General features: G+C 38.9%; 1 protein-coding gene across 1 annotated transcript in view; it reads left to right on the top strand.

Moving 5' to 3' along the window:
* CTNNA2 (catenin alpha 2) overlaps positions 1 to 23,513 on the top strand; it is a 478,376-nt gene that overhangs the window by 136,538 nt on the left and 318,325 nt on the right. The window contains exon 7 of the mRNA XM_054514537.1: positions 3,707 to 3,910. Coding sequence (XP_054370512.1) covers positions 3,707 to 3,910 — 204 coding nt within the window. The remainder of the gene's footprint in view (positions 1 to 3,706; positions 3,911 to 23,513) is intronic.

Raw genomic sequence — 23,513 nt, 5'->3', positions numbered from 1 at the left:
AGAATATTCCCTTTTTCCAGTTCAAAGTGAGGAAATCTGGCTTGGGTTAATTATGCATCCTCTGTGCTACGCAATTTATTATTTAAAATCTAAATAGTATTTGTATGCAGTCTGTAAAGAAGTTCCTGAATTTATTCATGGAGTACAACATATCTGCTTGTGAAAATGCTGAGTTGGGTTTCAGGGTTTAGACATACTGGAGATATTTGGTCTGTAGGTTGTTCATCTTCAAGGCTCAAAAAGTATGGAAGAATGCACAGAATCCCAGGATGGTCAGGATGGAAGGGACCACAGAGGTCACCTGGTCCCAGCTCCCTGCTCAGGCAGAGCACAGGGCACAGGGTTGTGTCCAGATGGCTCTGGAATATCTCCAGTGAGGAGACTCCACAGCCTCTCTGCACAATCTGTTCAGGGCTCTCAGTGAAGAAATTCTTCCTCATGTTCAGGTGGAACTCCCTGGGCTCAGTCCCTGCCCCTTCCTCTGGTGCCATTGCTGGGCCCTGGAGCAGAGCCTGGGCCCTGCTCTGACCTTCCCTGCACCCAGGGACAGCCAGGACAGCCAGGGTTGAGGCCCCCTCTCATCTGGGGCTTCTCTCCAGGCTGAACAGCCCCAACTCCCTCAGCCTCTCCTGGGCAGGGAGATGCTTCAATCCCTTCATCACCTTTGCAGCCTTCACTGGCCCCACTCCACGAGCTCCAGGTCTTTCCTGTCCTGAGGAGCCCAGAACTGGACAGGGTTCTCCAAATGTGGCCTCACAGGGCTGAGCAGAGGGGCAGGATCCCCTCCCTGCACTGCTTGAAATGCTCTACCTAAAGCACCCCAGGATGCACTGCTGGCTCAGGGACAGCTCATGGTCCACAAGGACACCCAGGTCCTTCTCCCCAGGGCTGCTCCATCAGGTCACCCCCAGCTGTGCAGGTCCACAGGTGCAGGATGCTGCATTTGCATATGCAAATAGATCTGCCTATGCATCTTTCCATGCCAGGTAGGTTTTGGGTCTCACAGAAGACTTGAGTGCAGGGTCTTCAAATCTAAAGGGAAAAATGTGATTCATGACTTGCTGAGAGGTGTAAGATCTGTCTGAAAGTTTCTGTGTAGGTGGAGAACCTTACACCTACGGCTGTGAGGAAGAGGAGGGAAAAGGAAGCATTTCTGGGAGGATTGGTTAGGGATCTGAAACAAACATTCTTTGTTTGCTATTCTTTTCAATATTTTTTTCGTGCTAATTCCATAAGTGGCTTATATAGTTCATTTGGTGTAATCATAGCCCTGCTACTGCCATGTGAATTATGAGGTTGTGAAAATGAATTTATACAGCTGATTTCTGAAAATCCCAAGCATTACCCTTTGGCTCAAAAGCACCATTACATAAATATGCACAGGCCTAACTCTTGGAGAAGTAATTTCTAATTTAGGTGCTTGTAAAACTGCTCTGCTTACTGCTGTGAAACACAGCCCCCAGAAGATACATGTGAGACATTATTCACATTCAGGCTAATGCAGCATTTTTTCTGCTAAGTCAGCAGTTCCTGGAGCTGGAACAATACATTATCTGGTTAAAATTCTTCTATTTGTCCTTTTATTAAAGAATGGATTTTCATAAATTCCTTGTGTTTATTACTATTTAACTGCTGAGGATTCAGTGAAGTTACAGATTTCTCAGAGGCTCCTTTCTCTGTATAAGAGTGAGAGTTATGGGGTCTGTGTGTGAACTGGAAGTTTTATTGAGAAATAAGATCTTTTCTAAGAGCCTTGTCCTGCTGAAACTAAGAAAATGTTAAAGTTTGTCTTTAGGTTTGAATAAATCCATTTGAGCATTTTCTGATTAACAATAAACAGATACAATTTTCAGTGCTAAAGGCACATGTTGGTCATGTGTCATGTTCCTAAGTTTTAATGTACATTTTGATACACAGTATTGGTTTTGTTGCTTTTTTTTAAATTTTCAAATTACTTGTGTTGTTTGGCTTGCACTTGCTGATTGCTCTTGGATATTAAAAGAAATAGACTAATAATAAAGTTACCCGAACATTCTGAAAATTAAAATGGCTCATTAACAAATCTTATGTGCTCTAAAATAGATGTGATTATTAGAAATCAGAATGCTTTTACATTTTTCTTTCCTATTTCATGATTATTTTCTTTTTTAAAGCTCAAATAACAAGTGCACAGCTTACAGGGCATTTTTAGTCCATATGCAATTAGGTGACTTCTTTGCATGATTTCAACAAAAGGTTCCTGAATTACACCGGTGTTGTAAATGTGCCTGGGAGTAAGAGCAGGTGATTATTGCTTTTGTATTTCTACTGCAAGAGGAGAAAAGCAGGTCAAAATATAATCCAGCAGTGACTCAGAACTCATAACTTCACATGGTGTTTTACTGTGAGAAGAGTAGAATCAATGTGGTTTAAACCTATTTGATATTTAGTAATAAGTTTGATAGATACAGTACACAAGTGTTCAGTAGTGATTGTAATTTAGGAATTAACCTTTCTTTATTAGAAAAGAGTCTTTGAAAATCAATTCTTTTTCTAGTAGAATAAAGATATTTTGCTAACCAGTAGACTATTTGACAAACTGAAGATGTTTCCAGACTGTCTTCATACAGTGCTCCCTTTTTAGTTAACTAATCCAGCACTTTTTTCCTGACTAAAAACCAAAAAAAGCTGTTAAAAGATGGTCTGCAGAATGGAAGTCAGAGATTTAGTATTTTTGTGTGTCATTATCTAGTAATGATTTCCTTACAGTCTTAACTTCCTCAGTTCTTTAAATTCATGAAATATTGAGGCACTATAGTAACATTTCAGCAGTGTAGGCTGCTTATTAAAATAATCAAAATGAAATTATTAACGGAGAGCATCCCACTCTATCTTCAGGAATAAAAAACCTTTACCTTGGACATATGAATGTCCTGAAGAGCCAAGAAATTTTCAGAATATTTGTGGAGAAATAATACTGCTTTAGCATGGGATGGTTTGGATGGCACCTTCCACTATCTCAGGTTGCTTCAAGCCCTGTCCAACCTGGCTTTGGAGACTTCCAGGAATCCAGGGGCAGCCACAGCTTCTCTGAGTTACAAGGTTATGAATTTTTATATAAACATATGTGTGTATATATAGATATTTATATACATACATACATATATATAACATACAGACATATATACAAACATATATATATGTATATGTATGTATTTTTTTTTAAAGGTGTACATATGTTTCTCTAATATTTTCTTTTTCAGGAATTTGGTAGATAATTGCTCCAAGAAGGTTTTGATAATCCTTGCGATCCCTTCTAACCTGGTATTCTATGATAAATTATTTATAGGAAAGACTAAAAACTCTTCCACTGTCTCAGGTTGCTTCAGACCCTGTCCAGCCTGGCCTTGGACACTTCCAGGGATCCGGGGGCAGCCACAGCTTGTCTGAGTAACAAGGTTGTGAATATATATATATATATATACATATATATACGCACATATATACATATACACGTACATATATGTGTATTTCTCTAATACTTACTTTTTCAGGAATTTGGTAGATAATTGCTCCAAGAAGGTTTTGATAATCCTTGCGATCCCTTCCAACCTGGTATTCTATGATAAATTATTTATAGGAAAGACTAAAAAACCTCTCCAAAAGCACTGAAAATGCCAAAGAGCCGCAACTGCTCACCGTTTTCCCATTTTTCTTTTCCTTCCAGAACAAGATCATCCTGGACCCGATGACGTTCAGCGAGGCGCGGTTCCGGCCGTCGCTGGAGGAGCGGCTGGAGAGCATCATCAGCGGGGCGGCGCTCATGGCCGACTCCTCGTGCACGCGCGACGACCGCCGCGAGCGCATCGTGGCCGAGTGCAACGCCGTGCGCCAGGCCCTGCAGGACCTGCTCTCCGAGTACATGAACAACGTAAGTAACAACGGGGTGCCTCAGCCCCCCTGAGGCTGCAGCTGCTTTAATCTATCTCAGATGTTGTAACGTGGCTTTGTGTCGAGCTGTTTGAGTTGTTGAAGTTTTTAATGCCTTGCAAAGGTTTGATAGGAGTTGGGTACGATCAGAAGCTCACGGGGGGTGGTGGTGTACCTGCCAAGGAACTCGGCACTCCCCTTGAATTTGGCATTGAAGTTTCTTCTGATGTGATAGCTAGCAGTTCTTTTGGAAGTAGAATGCTTTTTAAAATGAAAACAATGGTGAGTAATCTCAATGCGAAATGGCCCAAGAATTATTTTCTTATTGAAGATGAATATGGGTAATTTTCAGCATGCTTGCCCCTGTGAGATGGTCATTGTGTTTGATTTTTAGGATGTTACCCATAGATATTTGCAAGAGGTTGACTTTTTGGTGTGTGGATTAAATCACTGAAGGTTTCATTTTCTGATGGAGCTATGAAATACTCAGTTGCCATGAAAGTAGTGGGTTCAGCACTAGTGCTGTTCACACAATCTTACAAACAACTCTCTGGGGTAGGTTTCCAGAGGTGTTGAATTCTTCGATGTGGTGTGAACTGGCAGTGCATAACCTTTGTTCTGCACAAACAGAACTTGTCGCAGAAAATTCTCTCCACCCAATGTTCTGTATTAAAACTCAGATGTTCTATTGCCATGTCCTTTTGAGCATGTGGGAAAAAGACCAAAGCAACATCAAAAACCTGTTTTAAAATTAAAATATTTGCCAAGAGGTGTCAAACTGAGCATCCTCTGCTGTTTCTTTTGTTGCTCTCAAATGACACGTTTTGATCCCATTTTGCTGGAATCATCATCAAAATAATGCTGAAGAGGGTGTTCAAGGATAGACCTTTAACGTTGTTATTTTCATTGGTACTGTTACAGTTGTTAGAGTGATGGAATTCAGTATCAATAGTGCAAACTTCAGTCCTTTAGTCACTTCATTTTACAGTTCAGGCTTAAATGTTGCTTTTCAAAGGTACTGTTCATGTAACAGAGTCACCTCAAGGAATAGCTGTTTGATTGAATTGAAAAGCATTATTTGCCTCTTAGTTTTTTGAAATGATGGTTGACAGGTTCTCGTGAAAGCTTGAATGAATTTGAAGTTTTGCTGCTGTGTTAGGGGTTAGAAGTTATAAGAGAGAGCACTAAATATCAGGTGTTGAGGCTGTGGTGGAAAAGAACTTGCTGGGTTTCTTCCTACAAAATCTTGCTTTGTAGAAGCAATACTGGTCTAGTCCTTAAAGGTCTTTTGAAACAACTTTAAGAATTGATGAGTGGTGGCTTCTCATTTTATTGTGGTGCCTCTTTTTCAGTACACAGAGTTTTGGTAATGGTGAAATTTGCCCCTGGATGAGAAACATTCTTATTTTGTTTCTGACTGCATTTACAGAGGGAGGAAACTTTTAAATTCCTGCAGGCATTTATGACCACTCTGAACGTTACTAAAATTGTTTCATCATTTTTACTTAAACACAAAGTGGTGTGAGCAGCTGCTTTTATAGTTTCCACAGTATGGTTGTTGAAACAGTCTTTTTTTTTCTTCTTTTTTGCGCCCTTCGTCATATGAGTTGCACAATCCCTGTAATTTATTTATTTTTCTGCCTTATACTGAAATGTAGTCAACTTAAGTAAGATTTTTTTATACCTATTGAGTAAACATTATAAAAACTGAATATATACTTAATTTACATAAAATGCAGTACTTCTGACTTTAACAGCTCTGGTGTGGTAGAATTTGACAACAATAGTTTCCAAACCGATGTTATCAGTTACTAGGAATGGGATTAAGATTAGATATTACTATGCCTAAATTTAATTTTTTTGTACATAGGGACAGGTAAAGTAGGGGGTGTCAATTCAGTTCTTTAAGGGTGGATGCCATTTTTAGATACCAGGTGTAAAAATTCCAATGCTAGTTTGAGCACTGACTCCTCAATCTGCCCCTCCAAGGAATTTGAATCCATGGGCCAGTTTGTAGCTGCCAGCCAACTTCCATATCATGTTGCTCTAGGAATGGACAAATTGCCAGATTCCTTCCTTCATTAAATCATTTGAGCCTCCATTGCCCAATCTCCAGTTATAATTGTCAGAGACTGGATCAATACTGGAGATCAGATCAATAAGCCAACAGAGCCTGAAGAGCCATTGAGATGACAACTGTTATAATCTAATATGGGCAGGGGGTAAGTTAAATATCTCTAGACTTCTCTGATATCTTAGTTAAATCCCCATAGCCAGGACAGAAAATCAGATCCTGAGCTTGTAGGCAGCTTCTGTTGTCTAAGGGTTGGATTTCATCCATTTTGCCATGGCAGAATTTGCTTTGGTATTAAACCTATTTCCTTGAAACCTGTGGATTGTTTTCCTTGGGTTCTTAAAAGTATGTGTAGTATATCAAAAGATCTCACTTGGGAAAGTTTCATGAGTTTCAAAAGCGTAAAAGTGAATGGGACACACCAAACATGACGCAGTCCTAAGTCAGATCAAGGTTGATTTTGCAGAGATGCGCATCTTTAACATCTTCTGCCTGTGTGGCTTTAAACCACTGCAATCTTAAAATCTGCCCTTGCTTTAGAGATTGTGGAATTAATCAGTCATTCATGTTTTGGGGGTTCTTCTGTTTGATGATAGCTGAAAAATGATGATTTCTTTGGGATGAGTGTTGATCAAATGAGTATCCAGCAAAATAAATACTTTGTGGTGATATTTAAAGGATGCAGACGATGAAGGGCAGGGTGTTGGCAATGTGCTGTTCAGTCCTTCTACAGTTTAAAATAGTTCCTTTTCATTCATCTACTTCTATGATTTGGGCTCAGAGGGCTGCTTCTTACAAATCTTCAAGAGCTGAAGGAAAGGGCTATGAGTTGAAGAAAAAGTAGATACTTTCAAAATTTTGGCATCCAAAACAAAATCTGGAAAGAAAAAGTTGGTAGAAAGGAGGAGAGGGGAGATTTCGACTTAGGTAAGTGAAAATGGTGCTGCTTCTGCAGTTGTATTATTTAGTGTTATAAAAGATGTGTTTACGTTTCTGCTTCCTTCTCAGATAAATGTTGACTTGCTCCATTTCCTACCTGTCAAATAATGGTTTTAATTAGTCCCTAGGCTCTTAATGAATTCTATGAATAATTATATATTTGTATAGTTACTGCATTGACCAGAGTCTCACAGTACCTAAACCCTCTGCAAGGGAGATCCCTGGGAGTTCTCTGCAAGAAATTCTATGGAGATGAGATGTAAACTGCTTCATTATTCTTTGTATATCCAGAAATATGCATATTCTTCATTTGCCTTATCAGTAACTTCGACAAACTCTTTTCCCAGCTTATTTATTATTTATTTTAATAAATCTATTCTTTCTCTTATGAACTCAACTGAATTCTAGAATCTGTTACTTTTGGGAAGCAAAGGCAAGAGAGTTCTCAGTTTGGTGTATTATATGACTTTTTTTTTGCCAGGGTCTCAGAGAAATTTGATAGGGTATTTTTCAGCTTCTTATGTAAATGTGATAAGTCCCATAATTTATTTTGAAATAAAATTACATTTCTAGACTTCTGTCCTAGAGAGAAGACCTAAATGCAGCTCCACAGAAGCTCTTAATGCAATTGTTTTCCATTTGTCTAAATGAAAGCCTTATTTAACGGATGGTTAGCTCTGATTGGGGTCTAGTTTCCTGCTGCTTTTCTCTCCTGGATCCTTCATGATTTATATTGCAGGCTGTCAGGGAGCAAAAATACCAGGAACCTGGGAGTTCCAGCTCTTAAACTCCTGGCTCAGAAATGCACTGCCAAACTCAACCCGGTGCTGGGCACCCTTTCTAGCAAGACTCTGGGTGCTGCTGGGTTGATGTCAGATTAACATAAGAAAGGGAGGAGATTATATCTTTAGAAATACATGCTTAAAAAAGAATGCTTTGAATTCCCTCTGACATCATCAAGTCAGTGCCAGAGATAGACTGAATGTTGTGTTGCTGGGGTGTATCAATGATAAATTTGGAAAGCAGTTGACAAGTGAGTAAGCCATGAGTGTTAAAGACCTCTGTAATCACTCCAGTACTGGCTTGGCATTAATTCAAATCTGCATTTGAAAAGGCATTTCCCAGCTGGTTCAAATATGATTTTCTCCTCTAAAGCCTTTGGGCTCATTATTAAGCCAACTTGCATTCTCCTGCCTTGCTTTCCTTCTTATCCAGTGCTCCTGCTCCCAGTCCCTGCTGACATTCCAGAGGAGCTTTTCTTGTTTTAATTATAATTGGTTTTTTGGAACAGATAATATTTCTGCGTGTCTGACTGGTATGATCAGTCCTTAATAGAGTCTTGTATTACTACTGATGATTTTATGTTTAGATGTGAGGATCACATCTGAGAACTAGATTTCCCAGAGAGGCTGTGGAATATCCCTCACTGGAAATATTCCTGAACCATCTGGATGCAGTCCTGTGTAATGTGCTCTAGGAAGACCCTACTTTACCATGGGGGTAATGCTTGCTCTTTGAAATTTTACTCTCCAAAGTTATACTTGTCCTTGATACCTGCTTACTCCTAAGTTGCTAAATGTTCTAATTTGTGTTTCTTATAAAGAAGAAAATGTTATTTCCTGAAACAACAAAACAGCAGAAAAACAAATGAGAAAACACAAGGCTGCTGGCAGCTTCTCTTCACAAATATATCAGTAAAAAAATTGGAATGGCTCAAAGGAAAAACAGAGTGCTGCAGTACATGAAGATGAAATGTCCTTAGCAGACAGCTGGTTATTGTGCTTGATTGGAGAACGAAAAACATGATAGCAACTGAAAAATCTATAAACTCTCAAGATACTGCCAGCTGTCACATTTAACAGCTTCATCTCAATCCATATTTAAGATCAGCAATAATTGGTGCGTACATTTGAGCTCTGGAGCTGACTTGCATGAGGTTAATCTGGGTGACAGCGAGCAGTAAATTGCAGTTAAGAGACAGAGGAATGTCCAGAGCTGTCCTGAGATGAGGAATCAGGGATAAGTGACAAGAGATTGACTGCTGGAGCAGCAGCATCGACCGACTCAGGCGTGACTGGCACAGCAGGGCAGTTTTTTCCATCGGCGCCATTGTCAAATTCCTGGCTGGCCAAAAAATCTTTAGAGGACAGCAGCTTGTTTAAAGCTTTCCACTGTATTTCAAGCTGGAGATGGGCTATTTTACTGTTCACTTGGCTCTTTTAGAGCAGTTTTGTCTTTGTGTACTTGAAAGAAACAAGTAGAAGCACACTAGTTACTATTGGAGGAATAGGATAGGTTCCCAAATCTTCTATGCATTGCTGCTTGGTCAGTTGAGTGCCTTGACTGCTCACAATTGTACATAAATCACTGTCTAAGTATGCAACCTGCAGTGTGACTTGAGACACCTTTTCAGGAACCTTCTGTCTCTTCTATTTTGATGATGTCAGGCCCTCATCATAAGGCATGTCCATTATTTTTCAGTGGATTTATAGAAATGCTGCATTATTTACAATTGCACAAGCTAGTTTTGATTTATTTATTCATTCATGAATTTCCTGGTTTTGTAATTCCATATTCAGAGTTTGCTGTGTTTTTCTTATCAGATTCAGAGACCACACTTAGTGTTTACAATCAGAAATAAATAAAAAAGCTCTGAGAAAATGGAACTTCATGACTTGGAAATGACAAATATCTGAAAATATTGTCCTGATTTCAGGTTCTGGTGATTGCAGATTTACACATCCCTGTTGGGATGAGTAGATTTTTAGATTTATTGAAGTAATTTTCTCTTTACAACTACTGTTACAATTTACTCTAAAAGTGGAGGGTAGCCCAGGTTCTTGTTAATAAATCCCTTGGGATGGATTAGAGTTAAATGACCCTGAATGAGTGTTTTTTGTAAATATCCACATATAGGGTTTATTGTAGAATAATTTGGTTGCAAAGGAAAAGAGATACACAGGCATTTTGGCAGTTATCTTTAATAATATGACAATATAAGAGCACAAAAATCACCTAAGAAAATGCACAAGAAGGAAAGGCCAAGAATAAAACTGTCTCACCACCCAAAGGCTTCACAACAAGACTTGGGCAGTGTAATTTTGATGGCACTTGGTCAAAATAATGGCCACAGACTAGACCCATCAAAGGATGGAAGAAACCTCCAAAACACCACATCTATTGGGTTTATATTCACTCAGATTCAGGTAGGAGCACCCAGGTACCCAGGTGAAGTTCCCCTGGTGTGGGGAACTTCAGCTGGGTGATGTTGTGTTGTGGATCAGGAACACCTGGGTGATGGAATGGTGTGGATCAGGGGACACCTGAAGGATGGAATCCTGTGGGTCAGGGACACCTGGAGGATGGAATGGTGTGGATCAGGGACACCTGGAGGATGGAATCCTGTGGATCAGGGGACACTTCAGGAGTCTTTGATGCCTTCCAATTCCATACAGCTGCCCATCACATCTGGGCCCATCACGGCCCCTCAGCAGAGTGAGCACCTTCAGGCCACCTGTGAATGCCCCAGGACCTCCTGGGCAGGGGAGTTCCCACAGCTGAGTTCTCTGATAAGGACAAGGAGACCGTTCCTGCCTCACAGGGTTCCTGTCTTTCCTTATCTCGTTCATCACCAGCTGTCTCACTGATTCTCTGACTCTGTGATTCTAATATTTGTGGGAGGAAATGGTGGTTTTTGAACCACAGTGCTGGATTTTCCTTGGTGGTATCAACCAGAGAATGTTTTGCCTCCTTTTTGCTCTTTGTCTTTAAAGGCAGACCATGAGATGTCATTATAAAAGTGTTGTATGTCATGTTAACATGTAAATAAAGCAGAGGAGGTTTATGGAGTGTAAGGCTGAATTGGTGTATTAGGGTGAGTGATGTTTCTAACAAGATACTTCCCTTCAAATTATCATGGAGATTTTCTAGACTGACAGTAAATCTAAACCTGATTTTCTCAGTTCCTCTAGGGCTTAGTCTGCCTGGGCCTCTCCTACTCAACATTAAAATTGAGGTCATATCAGTCTCAATTCATTAAATTTAGAGTGCCTTGCCATTTCCACATCAAAAAATCTGCATTGATTGTATAATTGCAGTGTTTGCCCATTAAAATGAAAGCTGGGACAAAACCAACACATGACAGAATGAATGGCACAACAGTCAGAATGGTGTGGGATATAATTTTGATTTTTCATTGTTTTTGACCAACAACCCATGCTGCCTTCCTATAAAATATTATATAAATTTCTCATGTGCCATAGTGGGGAATAAATTATGCAGTAAGTGGACCCCAATTTTATCAATAGTCAGGGAACTTGCTTTTCTAGGGAAATGTTTTTGGTTTTCCTCCTTGTTTTATCTCTTATATGTATGTATGAATACAGAAGGTCTGACTGTACTGTTGGTACCTTTTGAGAGTATTTGATATTTTTATTTTCTGTGAATACACTACGATTAAAATTGTCTTGTTTCTTCAAAAACACCCCAATCAAAGTCAAAGCACAGCAATCCCCCAAAACTGCATTTTCATGCAATGGCTTTCATATTCAACTCATTTAATTTTGCATTAATTAGTTGGTTGTTTTTTTTTTTTTTCTAAAGTGTGTTCTTACAGAAGTGATGACTTCCGGTGCTTTTGATATCCTGGAAACCATTAGATGTAGTCTGTCTGAAAATGATGTTGTTAAAGCTGTTTGTCCACCTGAAAAAAATCCTCTATCAATCTTGTCTATATAGTGTGATTCATAACCTCTCTAATTTTATTTCTACTGAAATTAGCATTTATGGGCTATTAATTTGTTGTTTTTCCATGTCTGCAAGTCAATATCAATATGAGAGAGGTTTACCATGCATTTTATACTATGCCAATAATGTGATTATTAGCTCTGTGTATTCCTGGTTTTGGTGTCCAAATCTTACTTTCAGTATTTACACAATCCAGATTAACATTGTTGGGTGTTGTATTCTTTTGGATGCAAAGAAAAATATTCCCAATGCATTTGTAGAGCTACTGGGAATGAATCAAAATAAAAGAAGCATGGGCCTACTGCAATTAGTGAGCTTTCAGAAAATCAGATCAAAAATCTGTGTCTTCTTGGAGGCTACAAAACATCTTCTGTTGCACATTAAAAATCCTTCAGTAATTGTATAAATGTAGCGTTTGACTGTTGAAAGAGGTGCAAAACATCTGTATTTTCAAAGACATGGGAGATTTCTCTCTTTTTGATTTATTTTCTTTAAATTTGATTCTTTGATTTATTTTCTTTAAAAACTGAATCCTCTCAGCAGTTGGAGTGAATTTTTTCTATAACTGGGCAAATTCTGAACGGCTTTGGTTTGCCTGTTGCAAAATGACACATGATTAGATCATAATTTGGATAGTCAAGGATTCACTTCACCTCAGGAAAGGTCAAAGCTCTTTTCCTATCAGTAATGTCATGGCAGTATTTACAGTGCCATTAGCAATCCAAAGTACAGAAAATATGTCAGTTCTGTGTAAACCTGCAGTTTGTCCTGCACTGGTTTGGATTATTTTTATTTGTTTACACCAGGAATGTTTTTACAAATGAGAGGAAGGCTCTGCAAGGCAGTGTTGGAGGAATTGGCTCTAATTTAGGGAATTTTCAGCTGAAATGATGGTGCTGGATATCCAGAAGAGGGCATGCTTGCACATCAGAAATGTTTTGTGCATGACTAAAGATCTGCATGCTGATGTGGTACAGCTGTAATCCAAGAAAATGTAACAGTACACAAAGAAAAGATGTTACCTTGTTAGTAGCTATGGATTCTTCAGAAACAAATAGATTCAAAAGGTTGTTTGGGGGAAAAAAGTATTTTAATAAAATGAGTATTAAGTGGATGAGCTGTCAGATAGAAATGAGATGGTAGGAAATGAGCTTCTACTTGCATTTTTTAGTAAATTATTTCAGCTATAGGTACATGAATGCTTGAGAACATGTGCATTCTTAGAATCATTTCCAACTTCTACAGCAGTGAAATGCATGATAATATGAAGCCACATATATCAGTGTTTGATAGGGTCTGATATTTCATCTGGGAAATGATCTTACACTTCCAAGTGCAATAGAAATGCAAAGGCATCATGTTTTGTGACACAGTAACTTGTTGCTTTTTCCAGAATTGTGTATTAGCCAGATGTTGGGAGCACATGAAGTTGGTTTTTATATTTTCAGTTGAGGAATGAAAGACAAAAATGTCTCTGCAGTAATCAGTTCCCTAAAACTTGTAGGAGGATTGATTCTTTTTTTCTTTTAAGATAACTGAGCTGAAGGAATAAGCAATTTTCTTTTTGGATTGGATTATTTTTTGAATTTGAAGTATTGATTCAATCTTCATATTTGGAAACTTTTTCAGAACTTTTCCTTTTAACAGATATTGCAGCTGTTTACAATATTTTGGTACAACAGAATGAAATGAAACATTTTGTGAAATTAATTTGTCTATAATTTGTCGATTAATTTGTCTCCCTGTCCACATGAAGGAGTTGGAATTCTGTGATCATTAATAATCCATCCAGCCCAAACTATTCTGTAATTCTGTACCAAAGCTTTAAGCTTATCAGCTTTATAAAGTAAATAGTGTTTAAATTTAGGGTAACATACTGACCTGACATTTTCATGATACCTATATTTTATACATACATATATTTACCTATATTTTTATATATATATTTTCATGATGCCTATATATATATATATATATATACCTATATTTTATATCTTTGTCAGATCTTTGCTGCCTTATCCAATTCTAGCATTTATGGAAAAAGATCAACACAAAGAAAATGGCAACACGGGTGCATCATGACTGTAGTTATGCATTAAAGTTGCAATGGAATTTTTATATTCCTGTTTACTGAGATCCCTAAAATGCAGTTGTGTAGCTGTAGGTGGCCAGTGGCTGAGCTCTTTGGGGTGTGCTCTAAAGTACATGGTGTGGAATAACGTGGGTACTGTGAGGCTGTCGGGCATTGCCAGGGATGCCCTCAATCCTGGCATCAGATGAATTACACTTTAATTGGGTTTTAAGGCTAAGCTGAGCAAGTAGATAAGGTAGAATTAACCAGAGACTATTAATGCCATGAAACCTTTGGTGCTTTTCAGCTGTTGCACTAAACCCTGGCTGAGCTCTTGCTGGGAAGAGACAGAATGGGTAAGCACAGAATGACATAACCCCTTACCTGGAGCCCCTTAGACCAGGATGCTGCAGAAAATCACATTACTTGGATTTTATTATAGCATTTAGGAAGGAAAGGAGACAAAATGCCCAAAGCTGAGTTTTCCCAAGCTGTGAGACCATTCACCCAGGGAATTTCCTAAGATTATTGAGTGGTGGGTGGTTTGTTTCTGACAGAGCAGAACAGAAGCTGCTGTGATGTCAAATGGCCAAAGCATTTGCTTGTGTATTTCTTTTCTCTATCAAGTACCTTATGATGATTTTGTTGTGGAATTTTTATTTTTATTGGATGAATGACATTTTTTCCTGTAACTTCTTTTTGTCCTCCACAGGGATGCAATCAGATTATTAGAATTTTTTAACAGTTACAAAATTCAAGCACTTGAGCTCATTTGTTATTCCATTATATTATTTGTAACACTTTTTTTTTTGTTGTTTGAAGCTGAGCAATAGTCTAATGGCTAAAGGCATTGCAAGGCAAATTTTAATGTTAATAATTTATTATCTAAGATGGAACAGGGGTCAGTGGCATGGCTAGCACATCACATTAGTCCATAAGAGTAAACAGCAGCCTTAACTTTTTAAAAATTTCCTATATAAGTTAAAAAAAAAAAACCAGGACAACAGGAAAAAAAAAGAAAAAAGAAAGGAAGTGAGAGGAGGAATTTTTATTGTTGATGTCTGTCATAAATCCACTCATTCAGTAGAAAATTGTCTTATTCTTCTGACTGGGCAAGTGAGCATGAAACCTTGTGCTTCGTGCAGTGTTTTTGATTTCTGCTTGTAGGATGAGAATATGGAGCCAAATGCTGTGGATGTCAGGGAATGTTGTTCATTCTTACATGTGTTTGTAAGGGATTCGCTTGGGAATATGAGTGCCTGATTTCAGTATCTCAGTAAGTTTAACTCACAAGATATAAAACTTCATTGTATTCGTTGTGAGAGTCAGGTCCTGGATTTTATGGGATCTGGCCCCTCCTGATGTGTTCTGCCTGGAGAGCTGTCACTCTCCATGAGCCTTCCAAATGCTCAATTATTAACATTTTGTCAGGATGAATTCTAATTAAAATTCTGAAATCAGATTAAAAAAAAAAAAACAACAAGAAAACCCCCAACCAATTTAATATCAGGATTTAACTACTGAAATACATGTCGGGGCAGAAATACAAAGGCTTTTAAAAAAAATTCTTTCTATTTTCTTTCCTGTCCTTTCACTGTAACTAAAGAAAGAAGTGAGAGAATCAATTAAAGGTGTGCCTGATGTGGAGTGTGTAAGGCCAGACTTCCCAAGCAGATTTACACCCATTTGTGTGTACAAAACAATAAAACTTGAAGGCTCATTAGCTTGGAATGACCCAACTGTGTTTTATGTGAAGGGGTCATTTCTTTACTAATGAGCCTCTAAGCCAGATGGCCAAGCCCACAGTAGTCTGACTGCATTAGGGTGATTTAGATTTTTAGGTAAATAGCTTTGCTTTTCTGGTCTTTCACTTTGTGTCTTACAGACAGGAGCTAGAGGGACAGCTTCTTCTAGGCTCTGTACTCACTGGCTTTCCTTAGAAGATAAATGGCTAAGGTGACTCAACTTCTTAGGGTTTCATATCAATTTCTAATATTTTTCCTATTTTGTAGTGTATCTGTTGGATATTATGCTCCCTAGAAACTCTCGTGGAAGTTATTGTGACAATCTTTGCCTATTACTGGATTTTATTTCAGTAGATAATTAAACTCATTGCCTCATCTCTGAGCATGTATAAAAATACACATGAAATGCAAAACTACAATGATTTTGCACAGGTGATAGTGCAAGAATGACATATCCCATTTCTGGAAGTGTCCAAGGCCAGGTTGGACAGGGCTTGGAGCAACCTGGGCTAGTGAAAGGTGTCCCTGCCCATGGTTGGGGGTGGAATTGGATGGGCTTTAAGGTCCTCTCCAACTCAAACCACTTTGTGATTCTATTATTTTCTTTCTAATATATTTTTTCTATCAAATTTTTGCTTGTGTTTATGAATTTAGGATGCTTCAGGTGCTTAGGGTGAGATGTGGTTGCTCATTTGAGACTGGGTTCATATCTCTCAGGCATGTAAGTGAGGAACCAGGTCCTTGTGGATAGCCCCAAAATTGCTACCCTCAACATATACTGAATTTTAAGTGTCCTGGATTATTTTCTTGGAATGCTTTTCTCTTACCATGACTAGATCATACACAAAAGAGCCTTGAAAATGACATAAAAATCTATGCAGACAACAACCCAAAAGAGAAGAGAATTTAAAGGAGGGCAGCTTGTGAAGGGCAACATCATCAAGATGGTTTTGAACGTGTTTCAAACACATTGTGCCAATGAATAGCCATGGTCCTTTCAGCAGTCCCACATTTCAGAGATGTGGATGTAGCAGATTGTCTGTTACTGTGAATTAAATAACTTCACATGGTGATTTGCTCATATCTTCTGGGAGTTTGTCTCAGTGGTGTTAGATAATTGTGTATAGGTTCTTAGCACTGAGAATTGGTCTTATCTTCAAAGAAGGTGGTTATATTTGGGGGAATAAGAACATAAAAGGGCTCAGAATAAAGCTTTAACTGGCCTAGTATCTTATCTCTGGTAATAGTCACAGGGGATGACTCAAGAAGAATATAAGAACCTGGCAAACATGCTGTGATTGTGATTCCTCTTTGCAAAATTTATTATCTTAGCCTCCAGCAATTTATGGTTCAGGGAGTTCCTGAACCAAAGGTGATATTTACTGTTTAAAAGTGAATAATCCAGATCCTTACTTAAACAGCCTGTAGAGCATTAAGATTTTAAGAGATTTACACAAGCCTCTGGAATAGCTATTTTTGCATCATTTTGACCCAGTCGTCCTTTTATTTTTAACTCTTGTTTTCCTCTCCTGAGTTTGACAAAATGCTTAGTCCAGGATGAGTTGGGAAGGGGAGAAATGGAGTGTGTTGTTAAAGGAGGGTTGTGAAAACTCCTATACTTTAGTAAAACCTTTTTGAACCATGTTTTGTAGACATGATGCACTTTAACCTTCATTTACTTCTCAAATACTGAACCAAAACAGAATGTGCTGCATCATTTCAAATTTATCAAGCCTAATACGTTGAGATATGATCACTTTATTTCCACGTGCTACAATTTTCCTGCTATACTTGCCTCTCATAGCACCGATAGCTTCCAAAGCAGAGGGAATTCCTACTGGGGAAAATTTGCCTCAAATTAGCTGTGAAGATCTGGAGCAGGGATGATCTGGAATCCTGTACTCTCCCTGTGTGCTTTTTAAAGAAACCTGATACAAAAAAACCCCACCTTGTGCAGCACCTCCAGGGTGGCTGCACTGCGTGGTAGAAATGAAGATGCTGCCAATGCGCTTTTCTTTGTCACAAAATATTATAAAATGTGCAGTAAAGCTTTACTTCAGTGAAAGGGTTTTCCTCTAAGACAAGTCAGAATGAGTGCTAAAATACACTCCCTCCAGAGAGGAGGAATTAAAACAGTGTCAGATCATGAGCAGAGTAAATGAGTTTTGGATGTGAAAGTGCACAGAAATGGTAACATTGTTGTGATTTGCCCATGCTCATAAATGTCCTGCCTGGAGAATTAGGACATGGGTCATGTTCTGGTGGAGACACTAATAATGGAGAAAAAGAAGTTTTTTCTCTTTTTTCCTGTTTCTGTGTGTTCCCATTTAGCAACCTGTTGGCTAGAGGGTGTGTATGTCACATTTTCAGCTTCTGTCTCTATTAAGCAAAGGCAAATGAGGTCTCTCGCTGAGTATTAAGTGGCAGGAAGAAAGTTATTCAAGTCCATCATTGCTTTTAAAATTTATTTGTGACGATGAAACTTCTAATTTATAATTGAGAATGGGAATCTGGTCTCCAAATCACACCTAAATCTGTAGTCTGGGAAATGTAAGTGGTATTTTATCTCTTTACTTAGTCTTGCCAGACTAACAGAATGACAATAATATAACTGGGTTTTGTCAGAGGATATAATTAAATGGCTATGAAAACTAAAGAGCATTCCATTCACTGAAGAGTGGTTACACTTGTACTGCCATGTAAGCAAAGAGAAATAACAAAATCAGAGAGCAGCACACGCTGTGTACATTTGGATTTGTTAATAACAAATTTAAAAATTGTGAATACTTCTCCTACGGTAAAATTCTTACCGAATCCCTTGAGAATTCCATGGCATTGTAAATGTAATTTGCAGTTCTTTACAATTATGGTTTAAATAGACCAAGTCTAAAGGGAGGCTGCCTATTTGATTTCCAAATTTGCATCACTTAAAATCCAATCAGACCAACTGTTCGGATTTTTATTAGATATGAAATACACGAATGGGTTCAAAGCTATGCTATGTTTAGCAAACACATACCTTGTTGTGCAGCATGGGTTATCTAACTCATTCCTTAGCATGTGGTTCGACCTTCAGCCCACCCAGACTGCTCAGTGACTCCTTGAATTGTTGCTATAATAAACCCTTCGATTTTCAGTAACTGGTGTTTTACAGCCCAGCAGATTGCATTTGATTTTGTGGATTCGCTGTAACATATTGAGTTGAACGGATTTATGTAGGGATGTAAAACAAAAATAATACAGCAGGAGCTCTGAGTTTTCGAACACAAGGCATTAGGATTGCAGATGGCCGAGTCAGATAATGACATTGAATAATTTAGTGGGGAAGGTAATCTGGTTTTGACAGAATACATTAACATTTAGCTGATAGTACAGGTGTCTGGGTACTGAGCTGCATGCCCAGAGCTGAGGCACAGCAGAGTGATGGTGTGAGGTGCAGCTTTACAGCCTGACTGTGCTTAAAAAATAAGTATCTTTTCAAAACATACTAAAATAGATTTAGAAGACCCTCAGCATTCCAGTCATTGCAATAAGTTCTCACTGTCTGGTGTAATATTTTTATTTTGTTGATGAGAGAAAAGGAGCAATACTTCTTTAATGGACTTTGATTATAATTGTACGTTCGTTACAGGGTGGATCTAAGAAAACAAGGAGGAAGAAAGCACAGCAATTAAGAGATTTCTCTGCTGTTCATGTCTTTTATGTCAAAACATGGCCTCTGCCTTTTCTCCCAAATTGCCAGTGAGACACACCAATCTTTTTTTCCATGACATTATTAAAATGTAGTAGACACGATGTTAATATTGATAGCTGTGCTTTAGGGAGAAACAAGGAGAGTAATAAGCTGGGACTGGTTGAGCTCTGCTGGCAGGAGCTCTTTGGGTTGGATTTTTCTGTGTGTGCATTCCAGCAATGAGTGGTGCCTTGTCCCTGCAGTTCCCTGTGACAGCAGCACAGAGCACACTCACAGTCAGACTCACAGACCATCCAATCCAAATGGTTTGGGATGGAAGGACCTTAAATGCCATCTCATCCCTCCCCCTGCCATGGGCAGGGACACCTTCTACTAGCCCAGGGTGCTCCAAGCCCCATCCAACCTGGCCTTGGAGACTTCCAAGGATCCAGGGGCAGCCACAGCTTTTCTGGGCACCCTGTGCCAGGGCCTCACCATGGTTGCAGGCTAAAACTTCTTCCTAAAATCTAAACTAAACCTGCACTCTTTCATTTTAAAGCCATTCCCTCTTGTCCTGTCCTTCTAGGCCCATGTCCCAAGTCTTTCTCCAGCTTTTTTGGAGCCCCTTTAGGCATTGGAGGTGCTGCATGGTTCTCCCTGGAGCCTTTTCTTCTCCAGGCTGTACAACCATGTTAGTTTGTTTTCTTCCAGCCTGAGGTCAGTTTACCATGGCTGTTTTCTTTGTTGACTGATAGTTCTGGAAGAGGGTAACCAGTTCTGTGAAATACATTGCTCTAACATCTGCATTAATAAAGGTAGCAAGTACATGTACTTGGATAATGAGTATGTGACTTCAGTTATGTATGTCATATTTATTCACTTTAAGGCTGCTCTTTTTTCAGGCATATCCCAAATAATTCTTGCCTTGGCAGAGAAGAACCTGCCAGTTTGCACATTTTGGAGCTTAAGAAGCAAAACATTTCCAGTGTCTGTGTTTAAATGGGAATGTTTTTGCTGCCCAGCTGCAATGCTTGAGCCATGCATCCTCTCTTCCAAGCCTTGACTGTGTCCCTGACTGTACTGCCTGATCATCAGCAGAGCTCAACTATTCCAAATTTCCAGCTTTCAGCATGGGGAGCTTACTGAAGGAGACATTATGGCTTGGTTTCAGATGGAGCCTTGTGCAGGCTGGACCATTTTCAGGACCATTCAAGCACTGCTTGAGTCCCCATTTGACTGGCAATACTGAACTCAAAGAAGAATCTAATGAAAGGAAGGGAGGGAGCTTTCAGCAATACAGAGCAGAGGGCTTAAATCGAGTTATAGTTGCTGTTTTCTGCATCTTTGGTCTTTCCCATTATAAAAGGCAATAGCTATAAAACTTTCTGTAAGGAACTAGCGCTGGATAGAGCCAAATGTGGAGAATTTGTGTTGAGCACTTGAAGATTTTCAATATCATAGAAAATTGAAAGCTAGAAGATGTAAGGAAAGAGACCTTAATGCAGTTAGCACACGAGTTTTGTAAAGTAACCCATAAGTCTTATGAATGCCAAAATAGCCTGACCATGGTATTGATTTTATAATGTTGTTCCTGACTCTCACCTTGCAGAGCAGTGACATTTCATTACACCCATTGGAGCCATAATAACTGAAGTGCAACACCAGCTGATGGAAATGAAATTAAATCTATCTTCAGTAATAAAGCAGTGATGTCCACCAAGAATAGCATACAAACCTGTTTTCTAGTTTTCTAATGCTCTGTTACAAGGAGCTATAAATAAAAAGTAGGTATTTGTTGCGGCAATGCTTCTTGTATATCAGCTAACAACCAGATAAGCTGATCTCTCCTGGATTCACAGCAAGATGTTCTTAAAATAAGTATATCTCCATTCTGAAATTTGGATTCTGCAAAATATTTAACAAAGTTTATGAAATAGTTTCACATTTGTGGTGAAAGACATCAAAAGAGAGTCCCCAAAACATAAAACAACTCCTTGTTTGGAAAATATAAATCTGGGCACAGACACAGTTTACCTGGATTTTTCAAGACTTTAAAATACTACACATTGGATAGGAAATTCATTCTGTTAATTTCACTCACTGAGCGACTGAAACGTCACCAATCTGAGAGCTGCAATAAAATCTTGTTTTGTTGAATTCTTTTCTTAAATAAAAACTGCTGTCTTTTCTCAGATTCGTCATTGATTTTCTTTAAAAACAGTGTTTACCTTTGACCAAAAGCCATCTCTTCCAGGTTAACATGGGGAGGAGAGACCCTTGGCTTCTTTATTGACATTTTTTTTCTGAATACCAGGTGAAAATAGTGCCTTATTTAAATCTGGACATCCAAATCTTCCCTTGAGTTGCAAATTTTGCTTTCATCATTTTGCTGATACCAAAGGCTTTTGAAAGGTATTAATTATGGCTCGTTGGATTTATGGCATTTTGCTAAGGATTGTTGTAGCTGACTTTGTGAATCCAAAGGAAAAAAACTTCCATCATAGCTTAATGCAGAAGGAATACTTACTTGCTCCTAGTTTACTAAAGGATTGGACTATCACACCAGATATGGATGGTTATGTGCCCCATTCTTTGCTTCAGGTTCTCAGCATTTTTTCCATCTTTCTGTGAGGTGCAAACCTTTATCAAAAGAGAGGCAGGACAGGATATTTCTCATGGTATTTTGAGTAAGTTTTGGGAAAATAAAGTACTAAAATTTACCCATTTTACTTCATTCATGTCTTCTTTGTGGAAGAAGGACCTAAAGCCAGAGCTGCTAAATAACCTTTTCAAAGAAGTTATTAAGAATTCATAACATTTCTTACCATTGTCAGTTCAATCTTGATGCCTGTATTACTCTTTTTGGAGTCATTTTCATTTCCCTGTCTCCTTTCCAAATTTCCTGACACATAACTGACAAGATTTACCTGGAACATAATGCCTGAGGACCTCAGCTGGAAGGGAGCAGAAGGGGCCTGACACTGGGATATGAAATGAAACCTTCACCTGTCACTTTATGATATCAAAGTGTGTCTGGCACCTGTGATCCCATTTCTCTGAGAGGAATGGTAAAAAGCATAGTTGAACAAGTTATAAACCTGATCTGGTTTTGCTTTACTATGGTCTCAATTTTCATTATTTTCCTTGTATCCTAATTTTTTGGTTTTCGGGGACTTCTAAATATTTTCAGTTTTCTTTAGCTTATAGAGCTAGTATTTCTTCCTATTGTGGTATATTTACTTTGTTAAATAAATAAAGGTGCAGAAGTGGGTCATATCTATTGGGAAAACATGGTTTCTTCCTGTCCTTTTTAAAACTTAAAAAAAATTCCCATACCTAGAGGGGGTGTACAGGAAGGCTGGAGAGAGGAGAAATTATTTCCTGTGACAGTGGTGAGGCCCTGGCAGAGACAGAAGCTGTGGCTGCCCCTGGATCCCTGGAAGTCTCCAAGGCCAGGTTGGACAGGGCTTGGAGCACCCTGGGCCAGTGGAAGGTGTCCCTGCCCATGGCAGGGGGAGAGACTGGGTCATCCTTAAGGTTCCTTCCAACCCTAATTCTGGAATTCTGGGATTTTCAGTGAGTTCTTTTAAAATGCTTTTCTGTGGATGGAGAGAGAGTAGAACTCAGTATCTGATTTTCCTCGTTATTTTTGTTGTCCCAGGCTGTCTGAAGGACAGGTGTGAGTTTATTTGCCCATAAACATTATGTGCTTTGCTGTCCTGACAAAAGGGGCTTTTGTAGCTAAAGTGGCTTTGCTTTCACTCATGAAATGGAGGAGGAGGATGCAGGACAGCCCCCAAGGAAATCTTTACATCTGTGGGAAGGGTCTATCTTCAGTTGGTGGTTTCCTTCTTGAGCTCCTAACCAGGACTTGTAACTTCCAGGGAACTCCTAGTAGGGAAGTCTAAGGAAATATTGGAAACTTTGGTGCAGTGAAGACATTGAGCATTTAACAAGATTTTCAGTTTTCCTCCAAGAGCAGAGTCAGGCATTGGAACAGGTTCAATCTCCATCTGGGGAGCTTTTCAAGACCTTCCTGGATAAAGCTCTGAGCTCTGTTTTGGCCTCCCAGCTGACCCTACTTGGAGCAGGTGATTGGGCTTGGTGACCTCTGCAGTCCCTTCCAGACTGAGTTATTTTGTGATTCTGTGATATTTAAGAGAGTTGGGCACAGTGAAAGCCTGTCTGACATCCTGAGCTCCTGTCTGTTTCCAGCTGATAGAAGTTTGTACTCCTGGCATTTTGCAGAATGGGATGGAACTGATACTCCTGCCAGGTAGTGGAGAAACAGAAAACCAGAATATTAGCTAAAAATAGATAATGATTTTTTTGTAGAAGGATAGGGTGAAGGGATGC

This window comes from Molothrus ater, chromosome 4 (assembly GCF_012460135.2).
Source record: "Molothrus ater isolate BHLD 08-10-18 breed brown headed cowbird chromosome 4, BPBGC_Mater_1.1, whole genome shotgun sequence".
Lineage (NCBI taxonomy): Eukaryota > Metazoa > Chordata > Aves > Passeriformes > Icteridae > Molothrus > Molothrus ater.
The sequence above is the reverse complement of the archived record's forward strand: the minus strand, read 5'-3'. Positions and strand labels throughout refer to the sequence as shown.